The 14284-nt window shown below is 47.2% G+C and overlaps 1 protein-coding gene across 11 annotated transcripts in view; it reads right to left on the bottom strand.

Annotated features, from left to right (window-relative positions):
- The window catches only part of SPTAN1 (spectrin alpha, non-erythrocytic 1), a 75467-nt gene that overhangs the window by 41487 nt on the left and 19696 nt on the right, over nucleotides 1-14284 (bottom strand). For 6 of the 11 annotated variants that reach the window (XM_087944046.1, XM_087944041.1, XM_087944039.1 and 3 more), the window contains 16 exons: nucleotides 14081-14216; nucleotides 13580-13681; nucleotides 12740-12877; nucleotides 12090-12200; nucleotides 11086-11163; nucleotides 10747-10902; nucleotides 9491-9695; nucleotides 9207-9388; nucleotides 8066-8309; nucleotides 6700-6822; nucleotides 5482-5699; nucleotides 5253-5345; nucleotides 4294-4428; nucleotides 3199-3347; nucleotides 1860-1919; nucleotides 4-202 (listed from right to left, as the gene is read on the bottom strand). In XM_087944046.1, the coding sequence (XP_087800172.1) occupies nucleotides 4-202; nucleotides 1860-1919; nucleotides 3199-3347; nucleotides 4294-4428; nucleotides 5253-5345; nucleotides 5482-5699; nucleotides 6700-6822; nucleotides 8066-8309; nucleotides 9207-9388; nucleotides 9491-9695; nucleotides 10747-10902; nucleotides 11086-11163; nucleotides 12090-12200; nucleotides 12740-12877; nucleotides 13580-13681; nucleotides 14081-14216 (2329 nt within the window). The remainder of the gene's footprint in view (nucleotides 1-3; nucleotides 203-1859; nucleotides 1920-3198; nucleotides 3348-4293; nucleotides 4429-5252; nucleotides 5346-5481; nucleotides 5700-6699; nucleotides 6823-8065; nucleotides 8310-9206; nucleotides 9389-9490; nucleotides 9696-10746; nucleotides 10903-11085; nucleotides 11164-12089; nucleotides 12201-12739; nucleotides 12878-13579; nucleotides 13682-14080; nucleotides 14217-14284) is intronic. The other 5 variants (XM_087944049.1, XM_087944048.1, XM_087944044.1 and 2 more) reach the window with 1 other exon arrangement.

Consider the following 14284-nt stretch of genomic DNA (forward strand, 5'->3'; position numbering starts at 1 on the left):
CACCTTCTGGAAGTCATCAAACTTCTTCTGCAGCACCTCCACCTGCTCGAGGTCGGCCCCCACTTCCTCGTTGGCCAGGGTGGCCTCCTTCTCGTGTATCCACTGCTGCAGCTCATTGGTCTCCCGGAAGAGCATGAATTTCTTGCAGCTTTTCTCCAGCATGTCTTTGCGTTTCTCTCCCAGCTCCAGGAGGGAGTGGTACCTGCGGAGCAGCGGGGAGGAAGCAGACAAGGGAGCCCGGTCAGAGGGCAACGGAGCAGGTGGCAGTGTCACAGCAAGCCCATCTCCAGAGGTTTGGGGCTCCGCCTCTACAAACAATCACAGCAGAGCCAACAACGACAACAAGCAGACTGCAGCGGAGAGAAAAGGGTTGGTTGTTACAGCCCGGAAACTCCAGACTCCTTCCGTGGATAGCCTCATCCTCGGGACTCTGCGGCCCTAGCCAGATGGGGCTCCAGTTGTGACGGATTGCGAGGGTGGGAAGGAATTCGGAGGGTTGTATTCCCTGGAGCGCACCTGGCGAGCACCAGGCTGGGGGAAGCGAGGGAAACACGGTACAGGTAATCCTTGATTTACAACAGTTCGTTTAGTGACCATCTGAACTTACAACAGCACGGGGGGGGGGGAAAAGTGACTTAGGACTCTTTTTTTCCAGACTTATGACCGTTGCAAATATCCCCATGCTCACGTTATCCAAATCCAGATGCTTGGCCACCGGGTCATATTTATGACGGTCATAGTGTCCCAGAGTCAGGTGATGCCCTTTCGCGAGCTTCTGGCAAGGCAAGGGGAAGCCAGATTCCCTTAACAACTGTGGGCAAGACCGGTCGTAAAATGAGGCAAAAACTCACTTTAACAATTGTCTCCCTCAGCAAGGTAAATTTTGGCCGTAAGTCAAGGATTACCTATATCCCATAAAGCTGTGATGGCGAACCTATGACAGGCGTGCCAGAGGTGGCACGCAGAGCCCTGTGGGCACACGAACTGTCTCCAGCCGCTCTTCCGGTTTTTGGCACGCATATGCGCACCGGCCAGCTGGTCCTCACGGGTGCTGGAGTGTCAGAAAATGGCCTGAGAAATGGCTTGAAAATGGCCCCCAAATGGCCTAAAAACAGCCTGAAAAATGCCTTGAAAAATTGAAAACAGTCACAAAATGGCCTGAAAACGGCCCAAAAAACAGCTTGAAAATGCCCCACAAATGGCCTGAAAATGGCCCGAAAAATGCCTTGAAAAATGGCCTAAAACAGGCCAAAAAAACAGATTGAAAACAGCCACAAAACAGCCCAATAAACAGCTTGAAAATGCCCCCAAAGCGGCCTGAAAACGGCCTGTTTTTGGGCTATTTCTCGGCCCCCTTTTGCCCCCAAAAACAGCCTGAAAACTGCCCCAAAAAAACCCAGGTTTTTTTCCGGATATTTTCAGGCCAAAAACGGCCCGAAAAACTGGCTGAAAAACAGCCAGAAAAAACAGGCCGTTCTTCCCACACGTGTATGTGCGTTTCCAGTTTGGGCACTTGGTGCTGGGAAGGTTCGCCATCACTGCCCTAGAGCACACCTGGAGAGCATCCCATCGGAGACGTTTGCCCAGATCTTACAGAACCGGCGTGAATGGGATTGTTTTATTTCTTTCTGTTTTACACCAAAGAGGCTCTTGAGCCACTCGAGTGTCTACGAGAGACGAGAGGCTGCTCTCTTTTTCAAACCCTTCCTGAAGAGCCCTTGGATGCGAGAGAGGCCCGTTCAGCCGAACGCTGCTAAGAGAGGGCTGCTAGCCCAGGCAGGCACCAAAAGACAAGAAAAAAAGAGTTGGCTACTTGAGAGACACGGCGTGAGTTTTAACGACGGTGAGGGCCTACTCACAGTTCTTCCACCTGTTTCATACGCAGAGATACACTGCCGATCTCCTTAGTAAGGAAAGTCCTGCACAGACAGAGAGAAGAGGGAGCATAGCAGGAAGAAAGAAAGAAAGAAAAAAGCATGCACAAAATTAGTCTGATTAACAAAAACGAAGGGGAGGGAAGGGCACGGTCCAACAAAAGCACGAAGGGCTCTTGCGGCAAATGACGGAAGAGGACAGTTCAAGGGGGAAGAACGGGGTGAGGGTGAGGGGGATACACACACACACACACACACACACACACACAGAGGACTCATCTCCAGGAGGGATGAGTCTGCCTACCGAGATGAGGTGGACCAGTTGCTCTTGTGGTGTGGAGACAATAACTTGGTCCTCAACACCAATAAGACCAAGGAGCTGATAGTGGACTATAAGAAGGAACAGATCAGCCATCCAGCCCTTGCTTATCAAGGGAGACCGAGGGGAGCAAGTGGCCAGTTTTAAGTTTCTGGGTGTTACCCTAAAAGAGGACCTGACCTGGGGGTGCTCACATTGCAGCCCTGATCAAAAGGGCCCAGCGGAGATTATACTACCTGAGGCTTCTCAGGGAACAACTACTAAATGAAAAACTGCTAGTGACCTTCTACCGCTGCACCATAGAGAATATCTTAACTTATTGCACCTCTGTATGGTTTGCCAATTGCACAGGGGCAGATGGGAAAGCACTCCAGAGGGTGAACGTCATTGCCCAGAGGATCATTGGTTGCCATCTCCCCTCTTTGGAAGAGCTTTAAAGCTCCCACTGCCTTAAGAAAGTTCAAAACATTCTCAAAGATCCATCTCATCAAAGGGGCACCCCCTTTTTTTTTTTTGAACTATTGCCATCTGGCAGACGGTACAGGACAATAATAAAAACAAGGACAAATAGGCTGAAAAACAGCTTCTATCCAAGGGCAATAACTATGCTGAATTCCACTGTATAGTACACGGAAGATGGTATTTAATTTTGTTGTATGATGTGCAATGACAATAAAGTAAACTAAACTAAACATACACGCATCATGGCAGCGTGAAGAAAACCAGGGCGTGATTACAGAGACCAGTTTGATTCCCGTTCAGTCAACAGAAGGCAAGGAATGGTTTAAAAAATAAAAAAATAGGCTAATGAGGACAAGAAGCAGTTGAGACTCAGGTTAGGAAGGAAAAGATTATTTAAAAAAAAAAATTAAAAGAGGAATGCGGGTGATTTTTTTTCAATGGAACTGATTGTGGGAAAGAAGCAAGAGGCGGCAATAGAAACTAGGGAGCAGGTTAAACTCTTTCTCTGGGGTTGATCTCTGATCAGGTTAGGTCGAGTCTTACTGGTGGTCGATCTGCTCTTGGCGTAAAGCGATGCTGCCCTGTTCGTCTAAGAGGTTCTCGCGGGAGGTGGACTGGGCCGGGTCCAGCTTCTTCACGTAAGCGGCGGGCACAAAACCCTGGCGGTCGTTCACTTCCACTTTCCACCAATCCTACAGAGGGAAGGAAAAAATAAATAAATAAAAAGGAAATAAAAGGAAAATAAAAAGGAATCGGGCTCGGTTGCGTTCTGGACTTAGGCAAAAGAGTAGAAAGGGGAATATAAGAACGTAGCTGGAACCAATAAAGGAGACCGTTTGTAGCTCGGGGTTGAAATGAGGGAGGTGCTTGGGGCTCTCTGAGCTTGGTGGATTTCTTGCAGACGTTTCATGACCCAACTATGGAATATCATCAGTGCTACAAGGGAGTGAGTGTTTGTGGACAGAGGAGGAGGAGGAAGGATAAAGGGAAGAGGAAGTCGTCTGTGGGTCCTTGGTTCTCTCTGAGCTTTGTGGTTTTCTTGCAGACATTTCATGACCCAACTAGGGAACATCATCAGTGCTACAAGGGAGTGAGTGTTTGTGGACAGAGGAGGAGGAGGAAGGATAAAGGGAAGAGGAAGTCGTCTGTGGGTCCTTGGTTCTCTCTGAGCTTGGTGGTTTTCTTGAAGACATTTCATGACCCAACTAGGGAACATCATCAGTGCTAGAAGGGAGTGGGCTTTGTGGACAGAGGAAGAGAAGACTGTGGGGTCCTTTCTGAGCATGCTTGTTTTCTTGCAGATGTTTCATGACCCAACTAGGGAACATCATCAGCGCTAGAAGGGAGTGGGGTGTGTGAAGGAAGAGGAGGAGGGATGAAGGCAGAGGACTGTGGGGTCCTCGGTGCTCTCTGAGCTTGCTTGCTTTCTTACAGACATTTCATGCTACCTAACTAGGTAACCTCATCAGGGCTAGCCTACTACAGTACTACAGCACTGATGACGTTCCCTAGTTGGGTCATGAAACATCTGCAAGGAAGCCAGCAAGCTCAGAGAGCACCAAAGACCCCCCTCATAGCTGGAAGGTCTTGAAGGTTTTGCGGCTGGTTCAGGATCTCACAGGATCTGTTTCTTCTCACCTTGTTGGTGCTGTTCAAGAGAGTCAGAATGTCCCCCTTCTTCATCGTGACCTCGCGGGGACTCTTCTCCTGGTAGTCGTAGAGGGCCAAGACCAGCTCTTTGCCCGTTTCGTCATCGGTAGGAGCCACTTGTTGCTGGAAAAGGGAAAGGGTTCCTTGGACTCAATATTCCAAGGGTGGATCCTTGGACTTCAGGATCCTTATTCTCCTGGTCAGGACACTTCAGAGCTGGACTGTGAGGGGCATCAACATTTGGGAAACAGCCCCTTTGTCAGTCAACAGGAGGGCTGATTTACCACCGGCTTATCAAGTACTGAGGAGGCTTGGCAGCAGAAGCAAACAACAGCCAAGGACCTAATAGCCAGCCACCGACACCTAAAAGGTCACACGCAACAGGCACCATGTAAGGGTAGGACAAGAAGCAACGGGTGGAAACTAACCAAGGGGAGAAGCAATTTAGAACTAAGCAGGAATTTCCTGACGGTGAGAACAATTAACCAGTGGAACAACTTGCCTCCAGAGGTCGTGAATGATCCAACACTGAAAGATTTTAAGAAGATGTTGGATAACCAATTGTCTGAAGTGGTGTAGGGTTTCCTACATAGGCAGAGGACTGGACTAGAAGACCTCCAAGGTCCCTTCTAACTCTGCTATTCTGTTCTATTTCTATCCTATTCCATTCCATTCTTTCCTTATTCTTTTTCCATTCCATTTACATTTTTATTCTATTCTATTCTAATTTCTATTTCATTCCATTCCATTCTTATCCTATGTCTATATCTATGTCTATGTCTGTATCTATATCTATTCTACTGTACTGTACCACACACACACCACAGCCCAAAGCACACACTCTGCTGGAGAGAAATTCCCTGAAGACGGGCTCCAGCACAAACCCGGAAGACAAAAACCTCAGGTCCCAGACTGGATCCCGAGACATCCACATCCCTTCTCCTTACCCGACAGGCCTGGGCCTGCTCCTTCAGTGCTTGAATGCTACTGCCGTAGGCGGAGAGATCGGACATCAGAGCTTCGTGTTTCTTGAGAAGAGCCTGAAAGGAGGAGAGGAAAAAAAACAACCCTCATCTGTAGAACCTCTCTTGGGGAGGCCTACGGACCAAGTCGGACGTTCTCGTGCAAGAGCTTCACACCGTGCCCGGTTGGTGATCTAGGAACAAAGGGACGCACCTCAGCGGAGTCCTCGTCCTTTCCGTAGTCCGTGCTGCCCACAATGGGCTCCTTCTCCCTCATCCAAGACTCAGCCTCGTTGGCGTCGGCGAAGTACTGCTGCGCCTGCAGAGAGTCTTCCAAATCTTGCCGGCGCTGAGAGGCCTTCCCTTTCAAGGTTTCCCACTTCTGGTTGAGGTCGTTCAGCTTGGCTTTCACGTCTTCCGCGGCGAAATGCCCTAAAGCAACAAAGAAGCACGTTGTTCCGGTGAAGATTTGGAGGTGGGGAGGCAATACGGCTCTTGCCCACCGGAGCCTGGCGTCGATTGGAGTTTCCTCCACGAGGGAGGCTCCTTGCTGAGAAAATGAACCAGGAGGAGGAGGGAGGGAGGGAGGCTGATTCTCTGACGCTTCCCTGGAGAAAGCAGGGGTGAGTGGAATGGAAATGGACGGATTTCCAGAAAAAACTGTCCACTACAAGAAGCATTGGCGCTTCAGCTTGAGATGCAGACAACACAGGCTCATCCCCAGCTGCCTGCATCTTTGTTCAACAGTGAAGGGACAAAGGTCCTGCAGAAGGCACAGCTCCAACTTCTCAAGGACTCAGGTGGCCCCGAGGACACAGATAAAACCTCTCCAAGTGGCCTCAATGACTCTCTAAAAAGGATGCAAATGACCAGCTATCTGCAAGGAGTATAAAACCCTTCCATTCCCCCCACCAGCATCCAGTCAAGAGCTGAAGAAGCTGCTTGGATGAGAAGCGAAACGTCTTCAGAGGAAAACCAGAAAGTCCAGTTGCCTCTTGGAAAAAAAAAAGCAATTTTGGGACAACGATGTCCTGGATGACTGAGGATCTCCATAGAAATAATGGAAAGGAAGTTTCTTTCACTAAGAGACATCGTAATGTAATGCGTGCAAACAACAGCTTTACATTTAAACTGCTTTATACTCGATTTGTAAAAAAAAAAGATCTTTGTAACAAGAGTTTTCAGAGCCTGGAATATCTTTACCCGATTTAGTTGTCTCAGCGACTAACTTTTCAGTTTTTAAATCTACCTTAATTTTTGTGGACCTCACCTCATCTTTAAGAGGTCCCCTAAAAGGGGAGTGTTGGTGCACTAACATGCTTGTCATCCCTGTCCCATTTTAATGTTTTAATTTTGCTTGTTCAAATTTGTAAGTTTTGTTTTCGACGAGTAAATAAAATAAATAAGAAATACGAAGAGGAAGAGGACGCACCTTCGTCGATCATGGAATTTCCTTTCTGGGTGACGGCTTTAATGCGGGGCTCATGGCCAGCAATTTCCGCTTGCAAAGCTTGGTGCTTTTTTAGCAGGTTCTGGACCCCAATGAGGTCTTTGCCTGCAATGAGAAGGGAAGGACGTGATCAGCAGATACTCCCATAAAAATGATTACAATCCCTAAATAAAAGAAACGTTAAGGGCTGTCATAAGCCACTGTTAGGTTGTAAATACAGATAGTCCACGAAGTATGACCACAATTGAGCGCAGAATTTATTTTGCCGTTGGTTCAGTGAGTTTTCCCCCATTTTGCCATGTTTGACAAGTGAATCGAAGCAGTTGTTAAATCAGGTACCCAATTGTTAGGTGAACCTGGCTTCCCCATTGACTTCGCTTGTCAGAATATCGTAAAAGACGATTATATGACCCTGGGACGTTGCAACCATCGTAAATATGAATCAGATGTCAACATCCAAAATATAAATCACGTGACCCATTGGGATGGCTGCCATGGTCGTTAAGTGTGAAAAGTGGTTCGAAGTCACTTTTTTCAGTGCCATCGTAACTTCAAACAGTCACTCAATGGGCTGCTGTAAATCGAAGATGACCTGTATTTCCCTGTGATGACCCAAAGGGGTGTGGCACAAAGGCAACACAGTCACATAAGTAAGAAGAGTCCCTTTAGTACCTCCAACTTTGCCCCCAATGTCCAGGTTACCTTCGGCTGGAGAAAAAAACTCTCCCAAGGACAGCCTTTAAGTGGAGGAAATTCAGTCCGAAAACAAAGTATATACAAACTAACTAAAAATCCACACTGAAATAATTAACTTGACGGGGCAGGAGAAGGAATTGCAGACTTGAAAGGCCAGCAAAACACACACAGTTGGGAAGACGCCTCTACGACACCAGATAATTCATGATTTGCTCTCAACAGTTGGCTGTGCTCAGCTTCCCCTTTTAAACACTGTGTTCCCAGCTGCAGCTAATGAAGGGAATCAGGGCCCTTTCCTCCCCCTTAAGCCACGCAACCCACATTGCTCTCTTCTCCATCCCTCCCTGCGTGCCCTTGGAGAAAGAGGGGGTGGGCCTGGGTCTTCCTCTGAATTCCCTCTCCCTTGCTCTACCTCTACCTCTGCCCAGCCAGCCTTTGCCCTTCCCCAGTTTCCTCCACAGCCAATGGAGCCACACTCCCACTCCCTGTCAGCTGCTTGGCCTCCCCCTCTGAATCAGATTCTGACAGAGGCATGACATTCCCTTTATGTGGCATTATCGATCAGCTGCTCAAAACCAGCAATTGTTATCAATGAGTGGTGGACACGTTGCACATCTCGCACTCTCTCCAAGAGGACCGACCCTGCGCTAACCTCGGTTGGTCGACGCTGCGATCGGCTCCTTCTCTCTGATCCATGTTTCTTCGTCTTCGACATCGCGGAAGAGCTGCTGGAGGCGGAGGGAGTCCGCCAGTTTCTGCTTGCGGGCCACCATCGGCTCCTTCAGGGCTTCGTAGCGGGCCACCAGAGCTTCCTGCTTCTTCTTGATGTTGTCCGCGTCAAAGTGCCCGGCCTCTTGAAACTGGCGTGCCTGGATGGTGATGCCATCGATGCGGTCCTAAAACAAGAACAAGATCAGCAGCAAGAACCACCTCTCTCTACTCTGAACAAGTTCGTATGACTTATGCATGTATCTCATGGTTTATGTTAATTGCCTTTGTTTAGTATCCCAAGCATGATTTATGTTGTTTTATTTAAGTATCCTATCTATCACATAATTTATGGTTATTGTATTTTATGATTATGATCATGATTTATCACTTGTTGCATGTATGTACACTGAGAGCTTATGCACCAGAGACAAATTCCTTGTGTGTCTATCACAGCTGGCTGATAAAGAATGGTAACTGTAATTTCTAATTCTAAATCTAATTCTGCAGCTTATTCCTTGTGTGTCTATCACACTTGGCCAATAAAGAATTCTATTTCTAATTCTGCAGCTTATGCAGCAGAGACGAATTCCTTGTGTGTCTATCAAACCTGGTCGATAAAGAATTCTAATTGCAATTGTAATTCTAATAATTCTAATTCTAATTCTGCAGTTTATGCAGCAGAGACAAATTCTGGTGTGTGTCTATCAAACCTGGTTGATAAAAAAATTGTAACTGTAATTGTAATTCTAAATCTAATTCTGCAGCTTAGGCGCTAGAGACAAATTCCTTGTGGTCTATCAAACTAGGCCAATAAAGAATTATAATTTTAATCTAATTCTGCAGTTTATGCAGTGGAGACAAATTCCTTGTGTGACTATCAAACCTGGTCGATAAAGAATTCTAATTGCAATTGTAATAATTCTAGTTCTAGCTCTGCAGCTTATGCGCCGGAGACAAATTCCTTGTGTGTCTATCCCACTTGGCCAATGAAGGATTCTAATTCTAATTCTGCAGCCCTCCAATCACGCCTGGTCTACCTCGAGGGGAGGGCCGGGCAGGTGGGGGAAGAGAAGGGGCTCTACCTGGTGGGCAGCTACATCTGCCTCCAGCAGGGCGTGTTTCTTCTGTAGATTCTGAACATTGGTGAGGTCTTTGCCGTAGTCGTCAGAAGCCAGGTGGCCTTCCACTTCGTACAGCCACAGCTCAATGTCTTCCACATTGCGGTTGAATTGCTGCTGCTGATTGGCTTCGCACAGCTTGATCCCTGGAATGGAGAAGGGAAGTTTTGAGACCCCATCGTTCTTCCTGTCCTTCCTTCCTCCCTCCCTCCCTCCCTCCATCCCTTCCTCTCTCTCCACCTTGGTACCTTTCAGCTCAGTAGCTTCCAGCAGCTTCTTCCACAAGCTGATGACTTCGTTCATGCGAATGGCCACTTCGTCCGAGGCGTAATGCTTGACGTCCATCAGGTTCTGGCCGGCTTTCTCGAGGGCATCGATGCGGCTCTGATTGGCCGAGAGCTCGGCTTCGAACGCCTGGTGCTTCTGGACCTTCCCTTGTAGGTTGGATGGGTCCTACGAAACGGAGACCAGATACAACGGCAGTTGAGTTAAGGTCAACCTTGGGTGCTAAGGGTCATGGGAGACGGGGTTATAACAGTAAAAAGGACAGCAAAGTGGCGTTCCTGATTTAGGAGGAATTGGCTCCAGAATTGTTGGAAACTATTAGAAGAAGCATCTCTTGATACTGCAGGCCATCCTCAACCTATGGCCACAATTGAGCCCAACGTTTCTGTTGCTAAGTGAAACGTTTAAGTGAGTTTTGCCCCATTTTATAACCTCTCCTGTCACAATTGTGAAGTGAATCACTGTAGTTGTTAGTGTGTGACACGGTTGTTAAGCGGATCTGGCTTCCCTTCTCAGGAGGTCACAAAAGGGGATCATGTGACCCCGGGACACTGTAACCGTCATAAATATGAATCAGATGCCAAGGATCTGAATTACGTGACCGAGGGGAGGCTGCAACAGTCGCAAGTGTGCAAAACAGACATAAGTCACTTTTTTCAGTGCCCTTATAACTTTGAATGGTCACTAAGCAAAGTGTTGTAAGTTGAGGACTATCTGTATTGTTTTTGTAAAGGGAGAAGAGACTGGCTGTATGAACGCTGGGGAAAGAGGCATAGTTTGGCCAATTGTAGAAAAGGACTTTGGGACAGATGATGTAGGGTGTATTCAAGAGAATAAAAGAAACCAACCCTGGACTAGAACATCCTTTCTTTTTGTTGCAATTCATTGTTGGAATTTATTTTATGCAACAACTACAGTAGTATTCAGCCAGTAGATGGCAGTGTTTACAAGCTTGGATCTATGGTATATACTCTATGCTCTTTTGTTTTAAGTAGTTTCCCGTTTCATGTTACAGTTTAAAATAGCTGAGCAGTAAAGCACATGGTGACTGTACTCTTTCGTTTGCTCTGTGGTGCTATATATAAACAGAATCTCTAATTCTTTCTCTTCCTTTCTTCCCCCCCTCTTTCTCTCTCTCCTTTTCTTTCTCTTGTTCTCTTTCTCTCTCCTCTCTCTTATACACACACACCCAACAATATATATCACATGGCAGCCACACCTTGTAAGCCTCATCCGTTGCGGTTTTCATCTTTTCATTGACCCAGCTTTTCAGCTCGTCCGAGTCTCTGAAAAACTGTTGCAGGTGGAAGGAGTCGGCCAGCTGTGTTCGACGCAGCATGGCCCGTTCGTGCAAGGTGTTCCGACGGCTCAGCAGCTGGCGGAAGATAGGAACAGACAAGCTTCAATTGACAGCAACAGTTTTGGATTCCATCTGTTTTTCTTTCAATTGCAACCTTCCGATAATTTCTCTTCCCTTTCCCCGCATCCCAAAAAAGATACAAACAAAAGAAGCCCCACTAGGAAATATGCAAGAAATGAAGTTGCATTTGAAACTTACAGCGTCTCTGCGGGTAGCCACGTCTTCCTTGGCGTAATGGTTATTCTGAATCAGTTTGGTTGCAAATTCATCCAGAGCCTGTAAACAAAACGCTATTCGTTTATTCAGGAAACGGGATATTGATTATAACCCTTTTGAATGATTCATTATTCAAAACTCTGCAGAAATAAATAAACCTCTCATCAGCATCAAGAGTTTGTGAAATGTAACTCCCAGCATGGACACAGGGAGAGTGGGTGGAGGCAGGTGGAATTGTTAGTCACCACCAAAGGAATAATATGAAGCGGGATTATAATCATATCCTACATCATGGACCAAAACAATTAAAATAAATGCAGGATTTATCCTTCAGTCTGAAGAAAACAACGCACAGCTATCTGATAACTTTTCCCCAAATTTTAATCTCAGCTGGTATACATCTCTCTTCCTTAGACACGGGAGCCAGACAAGTGACCTTGGGCCAAAGGTATTTTTTTTCAGCCCAACCCACCTCACAGGGTTGTGTTGGGGAAAATAAAAAAGGGAGTCTTATCTATGCTGCCTTGAGGGGTACAAAACCAAGGTGGGTTATTAAGTCCCCGCCTTAATACCTAATCAAGCGTGTCCTGTTTGAAAAAACAGCCAAGATTATCTTTCAGAATGGTCAAATAGCAAGTTCTGATGAATAATTTAATTGGTTTAATGACCTGGAACCAATTCCAATTATAGAGGGTATCTTGTAATGGGGCTAAAACATGAAAATCTGGGCCATGTAACCAGGGATAGCTTAGCTCAATTAGTGAAGGCTTAAAACAGTAACTTTGATGGTGCCATCTTCCACTCCAGGGAATTTAACTTGGATTAAGTTCTCAAATATGTGGCTATAACTATAGCAAACGGGAAAAACAAAACTCTATTGCTAAGTATTTTATTTTTTAAAAGTATTTTTTTTAAAAATCAAGTGGTATGAGGACCATTTGTTGCTTATCACTCCGGGGAAATAAACAAAACAAAAAACGGCTTACGGTGATTTTCTCTTCTTGGGCACTAAGTGACTTCTCAAAATCTTCATGCTTCTTCAGCAGGGCCTCCACGCTGTCCAGAGAGTCCCCAAGGTCTTCATTGAGCAAGAAGGCCTTGTAAAAGAAAGACAACACGAAAACAGAAAGGGACAGATTTAGCAAAGCAGATAGGCCACCAGGGAAGATGGACAACAGAAGGGCCGTTTGGGTAGAAGGCAGAATATCCAGGACGCACAAGATCTGGCCATGGTCAAGGCAGTGGCCCCCAAACCTTTTGGGCCTTAAGGACCGGTTCCATGGAAAGAGGTTTTTCCACGGATCAGAGGAGACAAGGTTTCACATGCTGCCTGCATCCCACAAAGGGGGCTTTGCTTGTTTGTTTGCATGGCCCAGGTCCTGGCATGCCGCGAACCAGTGCCGTTCCCCGGACTGGGGGTTGGGGACCCCTGGTTTAGGGTAACCCACATTCTTTCTCAGGGTGCACGGTCCAAACTGGTTCCGAGCTCTCCTGCTCGCCAAGCTGTCATCCCCCCCCAATCCAATTTCCCATCACGTATACATTCAGTTGCTTGTCCATTTGTTCCCCCTCCCAGCCTTCGAGGGCAGGATGCCTGCAAGGCGCCAAGCCGAAGTTGGTAGATCCGTCCGCTCACCTCTTGTTTGCTCATCCAATTGTCCACCTGCTCGGTGTCCCGGTAGAAAAGCTGGAGGTCCATGCATTGCTCGTACTGCTGCCGGCGAAGCTCCCAGAGTTCCAGCAGAGCTGTTCTTTCCTCGGAGAGGATGGTCAGCTGAGAGTAAAAGAAGAAACCATCTGGAGGTCAGAGGCAGCCACCTCAAACAGTCCACACGTTCTTAAGAAGAGGGTTGATCTGGAAAAACCTATTTGCCTATTCCTGGTTTCCTTATCAGAGTGGCAGTTAAGATACTTAATATGTTAACCCTGAAGATGACTTGAGCGGAGCCATATTGGAGCTTCAGTGTTGCCACACTGGAGCTGAGGGAAAGGGAGGAGGGATTAGAGATAAGAGGGGCTTGGGTAGCCAAAACAAAATACTTTCTCTTGAGAACCAAGGACATTCTCACACCTGGACTGTGGAAGGAGAAGTGAGGTCACCAGACAACCAGACAGCGTCTTGATTGGACCATGTGATGTGACTGATTGTTTGGGATTGTGGGAAAACTTTATCTTTTTAACTAAGTGGAAACCGCGGGAATCTTCAGAGGCGGTTTGCATCAGATCTGTGCCAATATGATATTTCCAAGAGAGCTATTCTTTGAGGAATGTGCCTGCCTTGGAGTTCTGCTTGACAGGGAAACGATTACTTGGAACCCTGATATAATATAGATCAAGCCAATTTAAGGAGGGGGGAGGAGCTGGTCAAAATAACTTTCCTAAGAGGAGAGGAAGAAATAACGTGGACCCCACAGGCTCTAAATACCCCCGCTCGCTTTCTCTCCTTCACTTTCTCGCTGGCGGTAAAGTCGCTTACCTTCTCCTTCACTTCATCAGATGCATAATGTCCGGCAGCTAGCAAGGTCTGGCCGGAGTCGTCCGCAGATTTAAAGCTATCTTCGTGAGCATCAATTTCTCCCTGCGGCCAAATAACAGTCGGAACACGGTTCACATTCTCAAATCAGTTTGAGCCACACGGTTAGAAACACAACAACACCCACAAAATGCGCAGAGGAGCATCCGGTAACCACCGGGCAGGGTTCTGGAGGCCAAAATGTATCTGAAAGGACCAAGGAAGGACCTGGTGGGCCCATCCACAAACTCCGTTCAAAATGCAGCAGCTGGACGCTTGACCCCCCTTGTTTGTAGCTACTCAAGGTTCTGGTTTTAAGGGGAAGATGAGCTGACATGCCAGTTGGACGGATTCCTGGGAAGCCATTGCTCTCGATCAGGCTGGCCAAAGACGACCGGCAGTTCAACCTGCTTACCAAGCTTCTGTCCCAGGGAGGGGACAGATTCCATAGTGGCACACACTTACCTTATGCTCCTGGTGTCTATCCAGCAGGGCCTCCGCTCCCGCTACATCGTTGGCAAGCTCGTCAGCATTAATTAGAGCTTTCATCTCCGTCACCCAGCTCGTTAAATCTCGAAAATCGGCCAGGAATCGCTGCAGTCTTCGGGTGACGAGAAAAGGCAGAAGAAGAAGAAGAAGAAAAAAGAGCACTTGTACATGAATCCAAGC

This window comes from Notechis scutatus, chromosome 15, assembly GCF_049901735.1.
Source record: "Notechis scutatus isolate UNSWTSFEM ecotype Mainland chromosome 15, rNotScu1.2, whole genome shotgun sequence".
NCBI lineage: Eukaryota > Metazoa > Chordata > Lepidosauria > Squamata > Elapidae > Notechis > Notechis scutatus.